Below are 21161 nucleotides of genomic sequence, written 5' to 3'. Positions count from 1 at the left end.
TGCATTAAAATGCAATAACGAGCGATCAAAAGATCGTATCTGCACCAAGATGGTATGATTAAAAAACGTCAGCACCGCACGCAAAAAAGAAGCCCTCACCCTTTTATTTTTTTAACAAATTCTCGTTTTTTTCACCACTTAAATAAAAAAACCTAGACATGTTTGGTGTCTATGAATTCATAATGACCTGGAGAATCATAATGGCAGGTCAGTTTTAGCATTTCATGAACACGGTAAAAAAAAAAAAAAAAAAAATCAGTTTTAGGATTGCACTTTTTTTTTTTTGCAATTTCACCACACTTGGAATTTTTTTCCAGTACGTGATATGGTAAAAACATTAATGTAGTTCAAAAGTAAAACTCCTGTAAAGAACAAGCCCTCACACGGCCATATCGACCGAAAAATAAAAAAGTTATGGCTCTGGGAAGAAGGGGAGCGAAAAACAAAACAGAAACGAAAATGGGCATGAAGGGGTTAAAGCTGTGATGTCTCAATGACTCCGCCTCCATGGGTCCAGTATCTGGCTGTAGCACACATGGCCACTGCAGGGATTCCGCCCACCACCAGCCCTCCTGCTCCCACTTGTCTCTGTGATACCTCCTTGCGCGATCACTTTCATTTATTTCCCAGAGTTGTGGGCGGGGCTGCCTCTGGGTCACGTGGTAACCCGGGTTTATATGGAGGGGGCGGAGCAAATGAGCGGCGTGTGCGGAGACGATGGCTTTGCAGGGCGGGCTGGAGGACCAGGAGCTGCGGGAGGCGCAGAGAGAGTACCTCGACTTCCTGGACGATGATGTGCGCAGCCTTCGGGTTTAATTACTCCCGCAGCGCCACTTGCTGGTGACTGCATGTCATTAGCTGTCAGATGTACAGGATGAGCTGAGCTCTGATTAGCGGTTGCTCCTCCAGCACCACCTGCTGGTGACTGCGTCGCATCACCTGTCAGATCTGCAGAGTGAGGAGCCGAGCTCGGTTGAGGTGTAGTGCGGCTTGTGCTGTGCGCTTTGTGTGCGGTTTTTCCCTTAGGCTGTGTGCACACGTAGCGATTTTTAAGCGTTTTTGCCGCGAAAACGTTTAAAAATCGTGTACAGAACGACCCCCATGCATTCCTATGGCATTCCGCACATGCTGTGCTAATGCTGCGCTTTTTTCCGCGGCGGAAAAAATCGCAGCATGCTCATTCTTTTGTGCGGAATCGCAAAGAATTGCCGCGATTCCGCACCCATAGGAATGCATGAGAATCGCTTACTTCCCGCATGTGGCTATGCCCACCATGCGGGAAGTTAAGCATCTCATGTGCGGTTGGTTCCCACAGTGTGGAGGAGAGGAGACTGTCCTCCAGGCCCTGGGTACCATACCCCTGTAAAAAAAAGAATAAATCGGGGTATATTTACCTTCCGATGTCCCGCGCTGCATTCCCGGCCTAAGCGTTCCCAGTAATGCCTTGCGGCACGGTCCAGTGATGACGTGGTCTGGCGAGATCGCTATAGCAACGCGAGACTACGTCATCACAGGTCTCGCAAGGCATTACTGGGAACGCTTAGGCCGGGAATGCAGCGTCATGTCTGAGCACCTTGTTATCTATGTATTGGGAGGGCAGGGGGTGGACAGCAAACCAATTCTCTCGGTGCACCCTAGGTGTGGCCTGAGGCTCAGTTCACCGTTACGCCCCCTCAGCTTACGCTTTGTTCTGACTGACGCACCCGGTGTCTCCGCACCTCTGCGGTGTTGTCCTCCCGCGCTCGGGGTCTCCGCACCTCTGCGGTGTTGTCCTCCCGCGCTCGGGGTCTCCGCACCTCTGCGGTGTTGTCCTCCCGCGCTCGGGGTCTCCGCACCTCTGCGGTGTTGTCCTCCCGCGCTCGGTGTCAGTGTGCGCACCCATCATTGGCGCCTGTGTGCGGCTGCGACTCGTCACTGTACAGCAGACAGGAGGCAGCGATGAGTGCGCACACTGACTGTAAGGGCTAACATGAGCGTATACCTCGGATGGGTGCTAGGCAATGCTTATCACGTAGCACTTGCCCCAGTGTTAAGGGCCTTTCACACATAGCGACATCGCTAAAGCGTCACCGATTTTGTGACGCAGCAGCGATATCACTACATGTGATACTCACCTCTTACCGGCTCCCCCGCTGGCTATCGCTGATCACGCGAGATCGGCCTGGTCCATTTCTCGTCGTCGGCTTCCTGCTGGCGCCGACGAGCGAGCCATGGACGCGGGCGGAAGAAGACATCATCGCTGCTTCTGACGGTAAGTATAGACCTCCGACCGCTGCTGCATCGCTGTTGAGATCTGCCTGTTTGGTCAGTAGCGACCATTTAGCGATGCACCAGAAATCCTGACCGGGTCGTATCGTGGTCGGGATTGCTGGTGCATCGCTAAATGTAACGGGGCCTTTATACTATGGGGCAGTGCAGATCTGTGTATTTTTCCTACAGACCGGATCGGCCTGTGGAAAAAATTACAGCAAGCTACGAGTGACTCTGCAAATCTGATCACACGAACCCTTACAAGCCTGTGAGAGCGTGTAAAGCCTCAAACTGCACTCGGATGCCATCTTGGTGCAGTCCAATCTGCGTGGACACAGACTATGGAGAAATGACGTTCTCCGTACAGTAAAGTGACACTTGCCTCAAACTCTGATCAGAGTGTAATGACTGAGTTGGGGCAGTGCTGTCAATTAAGATGTGACAAATTGAGGGGGTCTGATGGTGCACGGAGTCCTGGCTCACTCCAAAGGGTGCACCGAAGCCCTTTTATGTCTATATTATTTTTTTTTATATCCAGAGTACATTTTTAAAATCTGTAGTACAGGTATTCATTTTTTTTTTTAGGGGCTAAGCTCCAAAGATACCTGTATAAGTGGTTTATTCAGCATTGCAGGGGACGGCCATGGCCTCTGGTGCACCCACTCTTTTGCAATTTTACGCTGTTTTGCTAGGACACATTTGTGGGAAGGAGACTATTGTATCTTTTATATGCTAGAAAAAGTGATATGGGTTTCCTTGTGAAAATCCCTCCCCACATGTATTGTGCTATAAACTGCTGCAAATCTGTGCTGTGGAGTCTGTATATGAAATCCAGCAGCTCTGGACTCGCCCTAAGGGATCATTCACACAAGTGTAGATTCCGCGCAAGTGCGGTCCGTGAAAAAACGGACTTCACAAGGTCAACGCCAGGACCAATGTTAGACTGTTCAGTGGATCAGTTGTGTTTTTTTTTTTTTTTTTTCCTCTCGGACCTAATCTGCGGATGACGGAAAAAAACGACATCATGCATGAGTTTCATCTATAGGTCTGATGAGACCCTGGTTTTCAAGTCTGTGCAGAAAAAAGGACCACGTAGGGACCATTGGTGTTTGTGGCTAGACTGCCATTTTTAACAGATGAGACTGTTTGTAGGGTACATTATACCCTGTCCTAAAGGCGTGTTCCTATTTTGTACACTCCACAGAATATGCTTTAAATGTATAGTAGAGACGCATCTAAACAGGGCCCTGTCGCTTGCTGCTTTTTCTGTTCAAATCCCACCAAGGACAATATCTGCACGGAGTCTGTAGGTTCTCCCCATGTTTGTGTGGGTTTCCTTCAGGTTTCTCCGGTTTCCTCCCACGTTCCAAAGACATACTGATAGGGAATTTAGATTGTGAGCCCCAAAGGGGACAGTGATGATGTTTGTAAAGCGCTGTGGAATTAATGGCGCTATATGAATGAGTAAAATAATTAAAAAATAATTATGGTCTGCCAAAACTTTGATTTGTCAAAAGAAAATGCCCCCCCCCTTTCTTTTTGCAACATGAAACATCAGATCCAACCTTAAACTGTTGATAAAAAGCTTAGATCACCACACAAAAAAACAAGCCCCCACACAACTCAACCAACAGAAAAATTAAAACGCTACAGATCTCTGAAATTGGCGATGCTAGCAAGTCTATTTACTTTTTTGTGAATTTCCACTTTTTTTTTTTTTTTTAAATTTCATTGCCATTGGCTGTTTCTTTTTTCCAGTATATTGACTGATAACATTAATAATGTAATGCTACAACTTATCCTGCAAAATGCAAGCCTTTGTATGGCTGTGTGGGAAAGAAAAGATATAGCAGAAAACTGAAAAAAAAACTACTGGCTTTGAAAAAACAAAAAACAAAAAAATGAAAAAACGAGTGTAAATAAAAATGATAAATGGAGCATGGACATTAGTTAGGAACAAAAAAATGAGAGCATGACACCGGGTGACAATGTAATTTAGCGGATATGTTTTGCACAGCAAAGATGGGGGGGGGGGGGGTCATTTTCCAAGGGAACATACCGAGATTTAGCCACCATTCAGCCTCCTCAGCTTGGCAGTGCCAGTGTAGACCTCTGTCTCTGGTTATCACTGCCCAGATAAGAGAGCAGGAGTTTGGAGGAGGGTGGCAGCCAGCACCCTGTATGGTCACTTCTCAGAAGAACCAGAGAGTGCTTTGCCAGGGAGATTATTCTTATGCTTGTACCTATAATCATATAGTGACATGTCCTTTTATCATCTTTGCAGCAAGATCAAGGCATTTACCATGGAAAAGTAAGGGACATGATTGGCGCAAATGAACATCGTTTAGTTGTCAACCTGAATGACCTGAGACGCAAAAATGAGCGCAGAGCTAATATGTAAGTATTAACATGTAAATAGATGGACACATTGCCCAGGTTTGCTCTTGATTGCTCTTGAAGACGTGTATTGCTGCAATGTGTTACGTTTGTATGTGTAAAGAGCTGTATTGTTGATGAAGCTGTGTTCTGCCCAGAAACGGGTAGGTAACAGGGGCATTTAGGGTTAACAGTTGGGACTAGCCCAGGGTGGGAGGGGCTAAAGTGAAGACAGTTTTCCTGTCAGGAGTTAGAAAGGGCACAGTGTGAGCAGAGAAAAGACCTAAGGATTAATGGGAGCAGTGCTGCATGACGTGACTATTTCTAATGCTGAGGGCACAAAGGAGGAAGAAAAATATGCCACTTCTTTGGCCCTGAGGACGTGGCATATTGGCCACAAAACGCGTCGGCACAATAAAGCTTTGAAGAATATTTCTGTCCTTGTGTGGTCAGCGCGGATACATTGAAAAACCCGGTCTTTTTCTTCCTCCTTTGTGACACTGGTATCTACGGGAGTCTGCAGCGACCACTGGTTCCTTTTACATTCTGTTAGGGGTTGTGACTGTTCACAACCTGTAAAGGTGAGTGCACTAACCGTGTATTGTCACCCAAAATATCACTTTTATTGCCCTATGTGCGCTCTCTTTCCTTAATGCTGACGGCGAGACAGAACCTGAGTATAGCTTGATTGTAGTAGAGAGAATGAGGGGAGACATAACCGAAGGAACAGGGTGATCGATCGGAGACTGGACCTGGGTCTGGGTGCCTAGTAACAATACGGCCTAGAGTTTATAACTCGGAGGTAACAGGCCTAAACGGGATAGTGCGTAAGATGAGTGCCTTGCGCGGGAGTTCCAGAACTTCAGAGGGAGAGAAGTACCGGCCATACTGTCAATATAGGATGATGGTGGTGGTGGTGATGATGATGATCTTTATATAGCGCCAACATATTCCGCAGCGCTTTACAGTTTTACCTAGAGGGGAAAGATGCAGAACCGCGGGTTAAGAATAGGACTTTTACTAACTGGACTGTACTATTGCGCTGGGTTGGATAAGAGAGAACCGAGGAAGCAATTGATATTGCATGTGGAAAAATGCTCTGTAATGTAAAGGAAATGTTTATGAAGATACAGTTGTGGCCAAAAGTATTGACACCCCTGCAATTCTGTCAGCTAATACTCAGTTTCTTCCTGAAAATGATTGCAAACACAAATTCTTTGGTATTATCTTCATTTAATTTGTCTTAAATGAAAAAACACAAAAGAGAATGAAGCAAAAAGCAAAACATTGATCATTTCACACAAAAATCCAAAAATGGGCCAGACAAAAGTATTGGCACCTTTAGCCAAAATAACTGCGACCAACTGCTTCCGGTAACCATCAATGAGTTTCTTACAATGCTCTGCTGGAATTTTAGACCATTCTTCTTTGGCAAACTGCTCCAGGTCCCTGATATTTGAAGGGTGCCTTCTCCAAACTGCCATTTTTAGATCTCTCCAAAGGTGTTCTATGGGATTCAGGTCTGGACTCATTGCTGGCCACCTTAGAAGTCTCCAGTGCTTTCTCTCAAACCATTTTCTAGTGCTTTTTGAAGTGTGTTTTGGGTCATTGACCTGCTGGAAGACCCATGACCTCTGAGGGAGACCCAGCTTTCTCACACTGGGCCCTACATTATGCTGCAATATTTGTTGGTAGTCTTCAGACTTCATAATGCCATGCACACGGTCAAGCAGTCCAGTGCCAGAGGCAGCAATGCAACCCGAAAACATCAGGGAACCTCCGCCATGTTTGACTGTAGGGACCATGTTCTTTTCTTTGAATGCCTCCTTTTTTTTTTTTTTTTTTTTTTTTTTTTTTTTTTTCTTTTCTCCTGTAAACTCTGATGCCTTTGCCCAAAAAGCTCTACTTTTGTCTCCTCTGACCAGAGAACATTCTTCCAAAACGTTTTAGGCTTTTTCAGGTAAGTTTTGGCAAACTCCAGCCTGGCTTTTTTATGTCTCGGGGTAAGAAGTGGGGTCTTCCTGGGTCTCCTACCATACAGTCCCTTTTCATTCAGACGCCGACGGATAGTACGGGTTGACACTGTTGTACCCTTGGACTGCAGGGCGGCTTGAACTTGTTTGGATGTTAGTCGTGGTTCTTTATCCAACATCCGCACAATCTTGCGTTGAAATCTCTTGTCAATTTTTCTTTTCCGTCCACATCTAGGGAGGTTAGCCACAGTGCCATGGGCTTTAAACTTCTTGATGACACTGCGCACGGTAGACACAGGAACATTCAGGTCTTTGGAGATGGACTTGTAGCCTTGAGATTGCTCATGCTTCCTCACAATTTGGTTTCTCAAGTCCTCAGACAGTTCTTTGGTCTTCTTTCTTTTCTCCATGCTCAATGTGGTACACACAAGGACAGAGGTTGAGTCAACTTTAATCCATGTCAACTGGCTGCAAGTGTGATTTAGTTATTGCCAACACCTGTTAGGTGTCACAGGTAAGTTACAGGTGCTGTTAATTACACAAATTAGAGAAGCATCACATGATTTTTCGAACAGTGGCAATACTTTTGTCCACCCTCTTTTTTATGTTTGGTGTGGAATTATATCCAATTTGGCTTTAGGACAATTCGTTTGTGCTTTTTCATTTAAGACAAATTAAATGAAGATAATACCAAAGAATTTATGTTTGCAATCATTTTCAGGAAGAAACTGAGTATTATCTGACAGAATTACATGGGTGTCAATACTTTTGGCCACAACTGTATGTACCCGCTATCCCCTGTATATAATCCCTCCCAAGTTATTGAGTAAAGTTTCTTTTTGATTGGTGGTCTCTAGTGATTAGCGAATGTGCTCTGATAAGGAACTATCTGAGCGTGCTCGTGTACTAAACCAGTGTCTTCAGCATGCTTGAATAATATGTTCGAGTCCCTGCGGATTGTGTTGTGGCTGTCTAACAGCCATGAGTCATGCAGCTGCGGGGACTCGAATATCTTTTTTGAGTATGCTGAAGACATTCAGCATCCGAGCATGCTCAGATAACTCCTTATCAGAGCATGTTCACTCATCACTAGTGCTCTCCCTTACTGAACTGTCAAACACCTAGTCCTGGCCAACCCAAGTCACCAGTTGCATGCGGCCAACAAGGGCGTACCACCCCCTAACCAAAAGTTGCACATCCAGCCAGGACCCCCACTTTCATGTAGCATGCTGGGGCGCAATAGATGAGAACCTCGCCACAGCTACCGCCCTGCACCTCGCTACAAATGTATGCAATATTTATGCAGTTTTAGAACGCATTCATGTAGATACTCAAGCCCTGCTACGGTGCCACTTTGCAAAATATGTCTAGTACCCGCGAGTGAACACTACCATAGCATTAATCAATTGTATGCTTTATTAGAATGAAAAGTAGACACATTTTGAAAACGACTACAAAATCCTCGAGTGTGAAGGACTCGAGGATGTAGACCCTTACACTGGAGGATTTTGTAGTTTTCAATGTGTCTGTTTTTTATTCTAGTATACAATTGATTAATTCTTATGTGTTCACTCGCAGCTACTGGGCGTACTTTGCAAAGCGGCACGGTAGCAGGGTTTGATTTCCTATTTGTCTTGATACAGGAAAGATATACTGTATATCTTTGTACTGTGTTAGCCAGTAGATCTATTGTATTATCTATTGTCATTATTTCTGTGCTGTATTGTGTATAAATATGTGACTCGTCAGATTTTGTGTTAGTCCAGCCTGATGAAGAGACCTGAGTAGTCTGGAAAGCTTGCAATGTGTTACCATCTTTTCAGTTAGCCATTAAAAGGTATCAACCACTGAGGACTCTCAATTCTGAATATTCTTCTATTTTTCTTGGTGACACTTTATTTTGATATGGATCACTGTTTTTAATTTAATAAGAAAAAAATTCATGTAGATACTGTCTTGTTTACAAGATACCTTCCTCCATAAATACTGCAATTTGGGCTGTTCTATCAGATGTTTTTTTTTTTTTTTCCAGGCGTAAAAAAATAAATAAAAGTAGGCTGTTTATGGTATAATAATTACTTTCTCTTTCCCCCACCATGGAGAGAGGGGATCCTCCCTTCAGGTACAGCAAACCTACAGATAAGAGAGGTAACGCTCCCTCGCATCAGTTGGTTTCCTGTCCCTGATGGGGAACCTTCAGTTCGGCGTACCTGAAGAGATCCAGATGAAGATTGTCCAGGCTCGGCCAGTCCGGATCAGGCAGTGGTGCCCTGAAGGCACCACAGCAGGGACTGAGAGGTTTTGCGGGGGGGGGGGGGGGGTGCAGCCGCCGCAACAGATTTCGGGTGCAGGGCTTCCGGGTTTCTGTATTGCACCAACAAGCTAATCCTCTAAAATTGAAGCTGTAGCTTCATAAACACAATCCTGTGTATCACATACAACCAGAATGTGAGCACATTTTCTATTAAATAGATATAACTATATAGAAATGAGATCACCATAAAAGATTTTTTGATTCAATACAAAATTTATTTAGTAAAATACTAACAATGTCTATGATAACAAGTCATAACAGAAAAATATTTTTTGTGAGAATTGATACACAGCGTGAAACCTCATCACAGAGCCCATGAGGGACTCGCTGAACGATGAACACCTCGAAGTGGCTGAAGGTTCAAATAAATCAGCAACTGACTATATTATAGAAGGTGCTTTAACAATATAAGTGTCTAAATATACCACCTCTATTCCAGTTACAAATAACCTTAGGCACCAGTATTAGTCATAAGTAGATATACATATGTCTGGACTGCATAGTCCTTGTAAAATAATAGAATAATAGTATAAATAACACTACCACTGAATGGCTAATGATCAGTCCAGACACATGTCTAACAAACAGCCCAAATAAATTATCTAAGCATACCCACTAATGAGGGTGAAGTATTATACCTGAAGTCATGGTGCCGACAGCAAAAGGTAGGTGCCCCTGCAGGAGTCCCACCCCGCAACCTCGACGTACGTTTTGCCCTAAACAGCTTTGTCAGGAGGCATGGCCGGCGTACGTGCAGAGACACGCTGAAGCACCCCTTGATGATGTGGCTAGGGAGGTCAGTACAGAGGCGGTACTTCTGGGGCAGACCGGAAGTAGGGCTGAGGACACCGGACAGCAGATTTAAAAAGGGGGGGGAAAGCATGGAGGACAGCGAACCACAGCGGCAGCAACCTAAGAGGCATGTTTCTGCAGGCAATCGAAACTGACGTTCTACTCAGCACAGCAGAAAATGCACAAATCTCCATCCTCAAAAAGCCCCTTAATGGATCCTATTCCTTCTCCAGAACTGGTACCCGCGCCTGCATCTGATCGGTGAGTGATCTTTGTGAAAGTTCTCCTTGTATTTTGAGTTCCCTTTTCTTTTCATTATTCAAGATAGGAAGAGATTGGGGAAAATCCAAGCACAGATGTTGCCCCATGTGTAACAGTTACCAGTCACCTGGGATAAGAAGCTATGCCATTCCTGCACAGGTCAAGTGTTATGTGAAGAAACCCCAGACTTCGCCTCCAAGTTAAGATCGGCGATCAAATCGGAGGACGAAAGTGCCTTTAGATCCCTCACACAGGGGGATAAGGTCAGCGAGCAGAAAACCGCCAGATACCCCCTGTCAGTCCTCTAGCTCCGAGGAAAAAGACTCGGATATATCAGACACTTCCTCCTCCTCGGACGATGGAATGGGGGGGCGCCACTGTTTTCCTCTAGACCAGGTAGAAAGCATGGTTAGGGCGGTAAGATCCACACTATGGAGGTGTTAGACCCTCGCCCCGAAAAACACTACATGATGTAATGTTTCGGGGATTGGGCCAGTTGAAGCGGATAGCATTTCCCCTGAATGAAAACATACAGGCCCTGATCAAAAAAGAGTGGGAGAAACCTGAAAGGAAGAATTCATCAGTGCCATCCTTAAAAAGGAAATACCCCTTCAAGGATACAGCTTTAACATCATGGAATAAAGCCCTGAAATTAGATGTTGCAGTTGCCAAGGCCTTTAAAACAAAAAAAATTTGCCCTTTCCTTTTGAAGACATGGGAACCTTGAAAGACCCATTAGCTAAAAAGGCTGATGCTTTTCTTAAAGGGGCATGGGAAACATCGAGGGGGGTAATCTTAGGCCTGCTATAGCAGCTACTTGCACCTCTAGATCCCTTATGATATGGGTGGATCAGCTAGAGAAACAGCTCTGGGATGGCATACCCAGGAACAAAATGCTAGAGTCCATCCCCTTGATACGGAGGGCAGCAGCCTTCTTGGCAGATTCTTCAGCTGATTAAGTCAGATTAGCATCCAAGTCTGCAGGTCTCTTGAATGCAGCCCACAGATCGCTTTTGCTCAAATGCTGGCCGGGAGATTTGCAGACCAAATTAAAGTTATGCTCAATCCCCTGTGAAGGAATCATTGAATCATAGAGTTGGAAGGGACCTCCTGGGCCATCTGGTCCAACCCCCTGCTCAAAGCAGGATTCGATAAATCATCCCTGACAGATGTCTGTCCAGCCTCTGAATACTTCTGTTGAATGAGAACTTACCACCTCTCGTGGCAGCCTGTTCCACTCATTGATCACTCTTAACTGTCAAAGTTTTTTCTAATATCTAATCTGCCTCCTCCCATTCAGTTTCATCCCATTGCTTCTAGTCTTTCCTAGTGCAAATGAGAATAAAGATGATCCTTCTACAATGTGACCGCCCTTGAGATATTTGTAGACAGCTATTAAGTCTCCTCTGTCTTCTCTTCTGCAAGCTAAACATTCCCAATTTCTGCAACCTTTCCTCATAACACAGGGTTTGCAGACCGGTCACCATTCTGGTCGCTCTTTTCTGAACTTGCTCCAGTTTGTTGATGTTGTTTTTTTTTCTTAAATGTGGCACCCAAAACTGAACTCAGTATTCCAGATGAGGTCTGACCAAAGAGGAGTAGAGGGCAATAATCAGGGCTGTGGAGTCGGTAAGCCAAACCTGCGACTCCGACTCCGACTCCTCAATTTCCCTTACTCCGACTCCGACTCCAACTCCGACTCCACGACTCCGACTCCGACTCCCACACATATTGCTTATATTTAAGTGAAAAATTTATTGTAGTACAATGTGAGCATCAGACATTTAATCATTTTTATGATCCAATAATCAAGATATTTAGATAGAACAGAATATATATTGGTGTACTACCCGGTTTTCATACTTTTTGGTACAGATACGATATGTATAGACAGATATGGAGAAATGGATAGAGCAGATTTCTAATCTGCTTTTGCTATTGAAAACATTATCTATGAGCTCAAAAACCTTTCAGGTGATGCAGTTTTTTAAAAAGATGATCAGCTTTTGCAGCTGAAAAACGTATCCTCAAAAAACACAGGAAAAACGCTGTGTGTGAATGTAGCCTTAGATCAGGAATATAACAGCCATTTATAGGATATTTCATAACTTTCCCAAACTCCTATGAAAAAATATTCAGCACATCCTGCATTGAATTACTGTACCCAATTTATTATATATTTTAGGAGTCGGTCCATTTTATACCGACTCCAACTCCACCAAAATGAGCACCGACTCCACGACTCCGACTACACAGCCCTGGCAATAATGACTTCACATGATCTAGACTGTATGCTTCTGTTAATACATCCTAGAATTGCATTTGCCTTTTTTGCTGCTGCATCACACTGTTGACTCATATTCAGTCTGTGATCTATTAGTATACCCAAGTCTTTTTCACATGTGCTGTTGCTTAACCCTATTCCTCCCATTCTGTATATGCTTTTTTTCATTTTTATTACCCAGATGTAGTACTTTGCATTTTTCCCTGTTAAAAACCATTCTGTTAGTTGCTGCCCACAGAGTTTTTGTTTTGGAGAGGTGTTCCTTCAGAAGGCAGGGAATAAGAAAAAAGGGTTCCCTAACTTGGTCACTCTCCCTTTCAGACGGTCTTTTCAGAGTAGAAAATTCTTCTGGAGAAGGCCCCTGAGGGAGCAGAGTAGATGGGATGAGGGTAAGCAGAAAGACAAGGGTTTCCTCTTTGGAAGCTCCTCCCATGATACGAAGACCTCAAAGTGATGGTCTTTCCCAGGTGGGGGGCAGACTATCCCATTTACTTCTGGCCTGGGGAAAAAATTTCAAACAGTTCACCGGTTACTAAATCTTGTCAGGGCAGGCCTTTGGATAGACTTCCATTCACGCCCTCCCCAGAACTTTATTGTGACTCCCCTTATGGTTTCTCCGGAGGAACAAGAGGCCCTGGAGTGCGAGGTTTTTGACCTTGTAAGTAACGTTGTTCTCTAGGAGGTATCCCCTCGAGAAAGGAGGGAGGGTTTCCACTCCCCATTGTTCCTGGTGAAAAACCATATGGGTCATACTGGACAATTATAAACTTGAGGGGGTTGAACGGTTATGTAAAAACACAAATTCAAGATGGAGTCAATAAAGTCGACCTTCAAAATACTGTTTCCAAATTGCTTCATGACTGTTTTGGATCTCAGCGACACGTACTACCATGTCCCTATACACAAAGACTGTGAAGTTCCTCAGAGTAGCGGTCTCCATAAAAGGAGAAATAATGTTTACAGCACAAGGCCCTTCCCTTTTGGGTTATCAATAGCCCCTCGGGTATTTACTAAATTAGTGGTGGAGACTATGGCACACCTGAGAGAACAGGACATTTTGATAGTCCCTTATTTGGATGACTTTCTGGTAATGGGCGACTCAGCTCACCTCTGCAGAGAACAGCTAAGCAGAGTAATGACTACCTTTGTAAACCTGGACTGGCTTCTAAACCTGAAAGTCAAGGCTCAAGCCAAAGACTGTACAAGCGTTTCTAGGAATAATATTGGACTCTCGGAAGAAAAAGTGGCGCCTCACAGTAGAGAAAAGGGGGAAGATTATAGATCGGGTATCAAGAGCCTCACAGAGCTCATCCATCACTTTGAGAGAGGCCATGTTCCTGCTAGGTTCCATTACCGCTTGTTTGACATAGTTTGGTGGGTCCAGATACACACCAGGGACCTCCAGTGGGAGATTTTAAGGAACGAAGCATCATTAAAAGGTCACTTAGAGGGACGCATGGCTCTTTGGCTACTATAAGTTTCCTAAGTTGGTGGGGAGATATGAGCAATCAGGACAAAGGGGTCGCTTGGGTAACAAGTGTCCTGAGTAGTTACCATGGACGCAGGCTCCACTGGATGGGGGGCTCACCTGGGTGACAAGGTTACTCAGGGGATTTGGAAAGGCCAGGAGCTCAAGGTATCCTCCAACCAAGAGGAGCTATTGGCATTGAGTTATGCCTTGTTAGGATTCCTGGATACCCTGCAAGGTTGTGTACGAATATGTTCGGACAATCAGGTGGTAGTGGCCTATCGAAACCATCAGGGGGGAACGAGGTCACGGGCCCTAATAAACATAACGTCCCAGATTTTCAGGTTGGCAAAAAGCAATCTCCTATCCCTGTCGGCACTACACATTCGGGGTGTAGAGAATCGCAGGGCAGACTTTTTGAGCTGCTCTCTATTAAGACAGGGTGAGTAGGCTCTGAACGAGTCTGTTTTCAAACAGATTGTGGAAATGTGGGGCCTCCCGGTCATAAATCTTTTTGCCAATATCAACAACAAAAAGGTAGTCTTTTTGCTCCCTGAAGTCCAGAGGGGACCCTCAGGCTTTAGACGCCTTTATGATTCTGTGGAATCAGAGCCTGGCATATGCCTTTCCACTGGTTGTTCTCATTCCAGTGGTCCTAAGGAAGATCATGGAGGACAATGTGAGAATAATACTGTTAGCCCCATTTTGGCCAAGATGAAATTGGTTCTCCTGGCTGTGGATGATGTCTCACTGATCCTTGGGCTCTACCGGTATTACCGGACCTTCTATTTCAGGGACTGGTGTTCCATCCTCAGGCAGCGAACCTAGATTTGACAGTATGGAATTTGAAAGGGCGCTGTTGAGGGATAGAGGGTTTTCACCAATTTTGGTCTCCTCCCTGCTAAAGAATAGGAAAATTGTCACCATGAGAGCTTATGGCAAAACCTGTAGGAAATTCCTATCCACCTCAGGGGTGAGAATTCAGGATGGGGTTTCAATTACGACAATCCAGGAATTTCTGCAGAATGGGTTGTATCGAAGCTTGGCAACCAGCACCTAAAAGTCCAGGTGGCAGCCCTAAGGGCCCTATATAATCAAGACATTGCAGGCAATCCTTGGGTAGCGTGATTTATTAAAGCCTCTGCAAAATCTAGGGCATTGATAGACCGAAATTAGCGCCATGGGATCTAAATCTAGTCCCATCAGCCCTAACGGGTCCTTCATTTGAACCTATGGATTAGGTCCCTGTCAAGGTCCTGTCACTTAAAATGGTCCTCTTTGTGGCTTTAACATCAGCCTGGAGGGTAAGCGACATACAGGCCTTATCTGTAGGCCCTCTCATCACTAAAATCCTAGAGGATAGGGTTATTTTAAGACCTGACCCTGCTTACTTACCCAAGGTAGCATCTTGATTCCACAGATCCCAAGAGGTAGTCTTTCCTTCCTTTTGTTCTAACCCCAAGAATATGGTGGAAGAAAAATTCCACACCTTAGATGTTAGAAGATGTTTGGTTCAGTACCTGGAGTCCACCCAGGGGTGAAGGCAGGATCTCTGTATGCTTTCAGGGGCCTAGGAAGGGACTCAGGGCCTCCAAAAGTACCTTGGCAAGATGGATAAAAGATGCAATAGCTTTGGATTACTCATTTAGTGGGAATATCGTCCCGGAGGGTCTGAGAGCTCATTCTAAAAGAGTGGTGGCAACCTCCTGGGCAGAAAGGTCAGAAAGAGGTATCAATAGCGCAGATCTGTAAGGCTGTCACTTGCTCATCACATTCTACCCTTCTCAAGCGCTATCGGCTGGACCTAGTCTTTTTCTGACCTAACCTTCAGGAGAAGGGTTCTTCAGGCTGTGGTCCCTCTCTAAGCTACAACTCTCTGTAATTCTTTCCGTGGTGCTGTCATAGGGGAAGGAGAAAGGCCATTACTTACTGGTAACGGGATTTCTCAGAGCCCATGACGGCACCAGTTTATTCCCTCCTGTCACATGTGCGTGAGCATGCTTTCACTGTTTATGGTGTGATTGATGTATAGACTTTGCGGGTTTTCGGATAAGCAGTATGATAAAGATGTATAATTGTTCTCATTAACATGGAGATCCTCCTATGCTGTGTAAACCAACTGATGCGAGGGAGAGGTGCCGCCATTTTATCTTTAGGTTTTCTGTCCCTGAAGGGTGGATCCCCCTCTCTCCGTGGTGCTGTCATGGGCTCTGAGAAATCTCGTTACCGGTAAGAAACTGTCTTTCTCACCTATTCAATTGAGTCATGTGCCGACAATGTGACCTTGGCAGCCTGACTTGTACGGAAGACTTCATGGATGCAGACATTTGTCATCAGAGGCAACAGGAGAATGCTTACATTGGGCCAGGAATATTCCCTAAACCCATAATCCTTCTAAATAAACATTTACACTAAAGGTTGAACTGGCACATGGGGGGGAACAGGTGAATCCCCCAGTGAGCCTCTGTGCAGTGGTCAACCCCACACCCCTCTGTGAACAATAGTTGGCACAATACACACCACTCATTTAACAAACAACCCTATTTGTTTATTAGAAGCATAGGCAAATTCGTTAATGAGAGTAATGTAATATTTTCATATAGCTGAGCAGTGGACTCGCATTCATCGTACTGGTGGGCTCTTGGCATCTCAATTATTACAATAATACTTTTGGTAAGGAGGTGTTTAAAGGGAATCTGTCACCTATTTTTTCGACTATAAGCTGCAGCCACCACCATCAGGGTCTTATCTACAGCATTCTCTAATGCTGTAGATAAGCCCCTGAGGTAACCTGAAAGAGAAGAAAAACGAACTAGATTATACTCACCCAGGGGCGGTCCGGGTCCGTTGGGTGTCACGGTCCAGCGCCTCCCATCTTCTAGTGATGACGTCCTCTTCTTTGCTTCCCGTCGTGGCGCAGGCGCACTGCTCTGCCCTGTTGAGGGCCGAGTACTGCAGTGCAAAGGCGCCGGACCTCTTTGACCTTTCCCGCCACCTGCGCACTGCAGTACTCTTCTCTGGCCTCAACAGGGCAGAGCAGTGCGCCAGAGCCATGACGGGAAGCAAATAAGAGGACGTCATCGCTAGAAGATGGGAGGCGTGGGACCGGACCGCGACACCCATCGGATCCGGACCGCCCCTGGGTGAGTATAATATAACTCGTCTTTCTTCTTTCAGGTTACATCGGGGGCTTATCTACAGCTTTACAGAATGCTGTAGATAAGCCCCTGATGGCGGTGGCCACATCTTATAGTAAGAAAAAAAAAATAGGTGACAGATTCACGCGAAAATGGGTATACATCATAAAAAGCAAGTACAATAATCTTGAACAAAACAAGTCACCGAGGAGAGAGGACCCTGCCCTCGAGAGCTCACAATCTACAAGGGATGGGTGAGGAAACAGTAGGAGAAGGGAAAGCTAGATTTGCACTACGGCCAGGATCATACATGCGAGAAACACGGCCGAGTCTCGCACGTTAATACCCGCATGCTCCGCTCCCAAGTGCAGACAGCAGTGCCGCGTATTAACATGCGAGACTCGGCCGTATTCCTCGCATGTGTGATCCTGGCCTAAAGCGTAAGCCAATCTTCGGGCTAATAAATAGGTTAAATAGGCAAGACAACAGGTGGCCCTGTGCTGTGTCCTCTGAAACTGAGTATCGTGTTAAAAGTCTCACTCCTGAAACCCGCACCCCCCCCCCCCCCCCCCCCCCCAAGTATGGCTTGTACAAAAAAAAAATCATACTCTTCAGTGCCAAAATTTTGGTGCATAGCCCTTCATAAATTTTAAATATTTTCAGAACTACTACACCGCTTCAGCAGCTACAGGATGCGTGCTCTGTTCATTCTAAGCTTACGGGAGCAATCAGCCTCATGTCCGCAACTTTCTGGTCAGTGCAGGAGGAAAAGCTCCATCAGAGACCTTAAAATTACATATGAATAGGACAGTAATAAGTCATGTAGTAATTATTGTTAGCAGCCTTTTGTCAGCTTGCTGCAATGTTGGGCATTTAGAGATAGATCAACAGGTGTCATTTCACGGACTCTTAACATTATGACATTTGTCTGCTCTTAGATCACTATGGATTCATACTCCAAACTCTTAACTTCTATTCTCTAGCAGGTATAGTAACTCACTGCTCCAGACCACCACCATGATACTAACCTTAAAGGTGTTTGCAATGCAACCTTAAAGCAGCTTGAGGTGGGGGTCTGAGACCCTGATTCCAGCAATGTATCACTTAGTTTACTGGGTGCAGCAGTTACGATTGTCACTGTTTTCCTTGCTGCAGAGCTCAGTTGTTGAGCAGTGTGTAACACTCCCCCACCCCATATTTCTGTGTACATTGTATAGTGACAGAGGGCTGCTAAATTGTGTTGAGGGTGTGGTTGGACTAGGATGCAGGTTCTATTTTGTCCTGTAATGATGATCTCCTACTGATAAAACACTGATTGTATTGAAACGGCAAAATGCAGCCTAGTAAGTGGTGCATTGCTGGACGGGGTCTCTGCTCCTACATCATGGTGCTCTCAGATTACATGGTAAAAACCAGCTGACAGATTCTATTTAAATGGATTGGTTAAAACAAGTGATCACCTATCCACTCAATAGACGTAATAACTTGCTGATTGGGTGTTTGACCACTGGATCCTACATTGATCAGCAGAACAGTGAACTTTTATCCCCTTTCAAAAATGGAGCTGGAGGGCTGCTGGGGAAAATCCGAGCACAGCGGTCGTTAGTCTTATAGTGAATGAACTGAGCAGCTGTCAATCCGTTCTAACCGTAATCAAAGTTCCACATTCTGCTGATTGGGGCTCCAACCTCTGAAACATAACCAATCCATATGTTATCCCCTAAGTTGTCCTTATTTGACAACCCCTTTAAACTCTTCTCTACACTAGACCAAACAATTCTAGCATTAATGCTTCCACTGCTCTAGGTTATAAATGATGCTGACACTTACACCTTTATGGCCCCCATACATAATGGCTATTGGCGAATGATCACTTGGCAAAAAAAATAAACAAACTCGCAACAATTTCTAAAAAAAAAGACACACTTACCACAATAACCTGATTGAATTACTAGGTCAGATGATGACTTACCGTTACCTTCCCTGCTCACTAGTAACAAACGCCTAGAAGTCCTAGAGTGAACATTGAATGTGTGTATCAGTTTCCGATGGTTTGTTAGTGCACATCTGACTGCTGTGCTTAATTACTGCATCAGTAAAGCTACAAGGACCAGATATGTGGAAGTAAACATGAATATTGATGTTAACAGTTTCTTTGGGGCTTTGTAATTAACTGAATTATTTCATTGCAGATTGCTGAGTAATGCCTTTCTGGAGGTTATTGCTTTTCAAAGAGCGCTAAAGGATTTGGTGGCTTCCATTGATGCTACGTATGCCAAGCAGTTTGAGGAATTCAGCGTTGGGTTTGAAGGCAGTTTTGGCTCAAAGCATGTATCACCTCGCACTCTGATAGCAGGTTTCCTGGGAAATCTGGTCTGTGTAGAAGGAATTGTTACAAAATGTAAATATTTTTTATCTTTTATTGTGGATATACATTTATCATGAGTGCAGTTCAGTGACTGGTAGAACGTCATCTTTATACTGTACATGGAGCAGCACTGTATAGTTAGGGGGAACACGACCGGTCCCCCCCCCCATGCCCTCCAACTCCCCCAGCTTTTACATGTTCCTTCATAAATACCCTGTCTAACAAGCCTTTTCATATGGTTTGACACAAACAGATGTTTAAAAAGTGTTTTTACATTCTGTTTTTAATATGTGAATTAACTTTTTGACTAGTCGATAGGCGTTGGTTTCACCAGACTAGTTGTCCCACTCAACATGTTATCATACCTCCATGGGCGTGATAACATGGGCTAGAAGTCTGGTGATTTGTCTAGGGAAACCTTATCAACTATTCAAAAGGTTAATTGGCATATTAAAACTGACTGAAAGACTTCTTTTAAATACGTGTTTGTGTCAAACAGCATAAGGGGCCAGTTAGGGTATTTCTAAAGGAATATACAAGTGCTGGTGGGTTGGAGGGCGTGGGAGACCCGTCAGGTTCCCTGTCAGTAGTAGTTACTTATCCATCCGCGTTGATAACTTAAAATACACAGATGCTGATTTTATCACTCAACTATGTATAACTAGATTTTTTTTTTTAAACTTAATTCACAAACAGTAATTAACTGAATCTTCAAAGAATGTCTGGCATCTGTTCGTTTTTGGTTGTGATTTCAGTTAGTCAAAACTTTGTAATGAGTATTGAGCACCAATAATTTTATTGCAGTAGTGAATGGTGATTCTTATTAACCAGCAGGTGTTAGGTCTGACTAAGGCTACATTCCCTCAGAGTATGTGGTGCAGTTTTGATGATGCAGATTTTCAGCAGTATTTTGGCACCAATTGGCTGAAGTTGCTTGCGTTTTTTAAGTGTTTCTTTTATGTACATTTTTTTTCTGCACTTTTTTTTGTCATGTTTTACATAAAACTGGTTTGTTTTGCATAATTCTTGTTTCTCAGCTTTACTTATAGACATGTGTGGATTACATGTGGTTTTAGTGCATTTACATTGCAGAAGTACACTAAAATCTTATTCAAATCTATGGTGTGACAGTCACTGGTGAAGTGATGGAGGGGAGATACGAGTCACTGCGCATGTTGGCGTCCGTTATGTAAAACCAGAATATTTTCCTCCAACACACTACTTGTTGGGTCAATTTATTGAAAGTTATAGTATGGGCTGGTTTTAGTGGACGTCCATAGAACAGGAGGGAGGAGGTCCACGTATCTGCCCTGCAGTGTCTTACAGGACCTGTGTGATGTAAGGATCATGTGATCAGTCACATGATGGCAAGTCACATGGTCTGGCTTTTCCGTGGCTGAACTCCAGGGGTTAGTTGGGGCTGTTGAGGGCCTGGAGAGGAACACTCCACAAGAGTGTTTGTGTAAGGACATTGATAACCCTGTGAGGGCTGATCTCCTCCCCCCCCCCCCAATTAGTGCAAGGACTGCACAAAGTGCTACCGTTTTTTGCTCAGTGCCATATTTATTTTCGTACTTGGGACCTTGGTTTATGCTGTACTAATGAACCAAGTGCATCCTTAAAGGCGCAGTGTTCTGTGTGTAACCGAGTGAGTCGATCTACCACAATGGGGAAAATCCACAAATTATTTCCTGCAATAGAAACTGACATATTGCAGCTTTCAAAAAACACAACAAGTCAGTTTGCACAGCATAAAAAAGCCATTTTCTTTGGCACTTTTGGGCTATGTTAACACGTTGCATTTTTGCTGTTAATAATAGCGCCAACATTCCGCAGCACTTTTCATTATAGAGGGGACTTGTACAGACAATAGACATTACAGCATAGCAATAAACACATAGATCAAAACAGATACAGAAGAGAAGACAGAAGAGGAAT

At 44.5% G+C, this 21161-nt stretch overlaps 1 protein-coding gene across 1 annotated transcript in view; it reads left to right on the top strand.

The window, feature by feature from the left end:
- Positions 1 to 637: 637 nt before the first annotated feature.
- The window catches only part of LOC141096869 (maternal DNA replication licensing factor mcm3), a 76149-nt gene continuing 55625 nt past the window's right edge, over positions 638 to 21161 (top strand). The window contains exons 1-3 of the mRNA XM_073583729.1: positions 638 to 795; positions 4535 to 4647; positions 19048 to 19256. Coding sequence (XP_073439830.1) covers positions 718 to 795; positions 4535 to 4647; positions 19048 to 19256 — 400 coding nt within the window. The 5' untranslated portion in view covers positions 638 to 717. The remainder of the gene's footprint in view (positions 796 to 4534; positions 4648 to 19047; positions 19257 to 21161) is intronic.

The sequence above is a fragment of the Dendrobates tinctorius genome, unplaced genomic scaffold (assembly GCF_039654945.1).
Source record: "Dendrobates tinctorius isolate UK_male_01 unplaced genomic scaffold, ASM3965494v1 ptg000081l, whole genome shotgun sequence".
Taxonomy (NCBI): Eukaryota; Metazoa; Chordata; class Amphibia; order Anura; family Dendrobatidae; genus Dendrobates; species Dendrobates tinctorius.
Note: the sequence above shows the minus strand (reverse complement) of the source record. Positions and strands in the feature narration are given on the sequence as shown.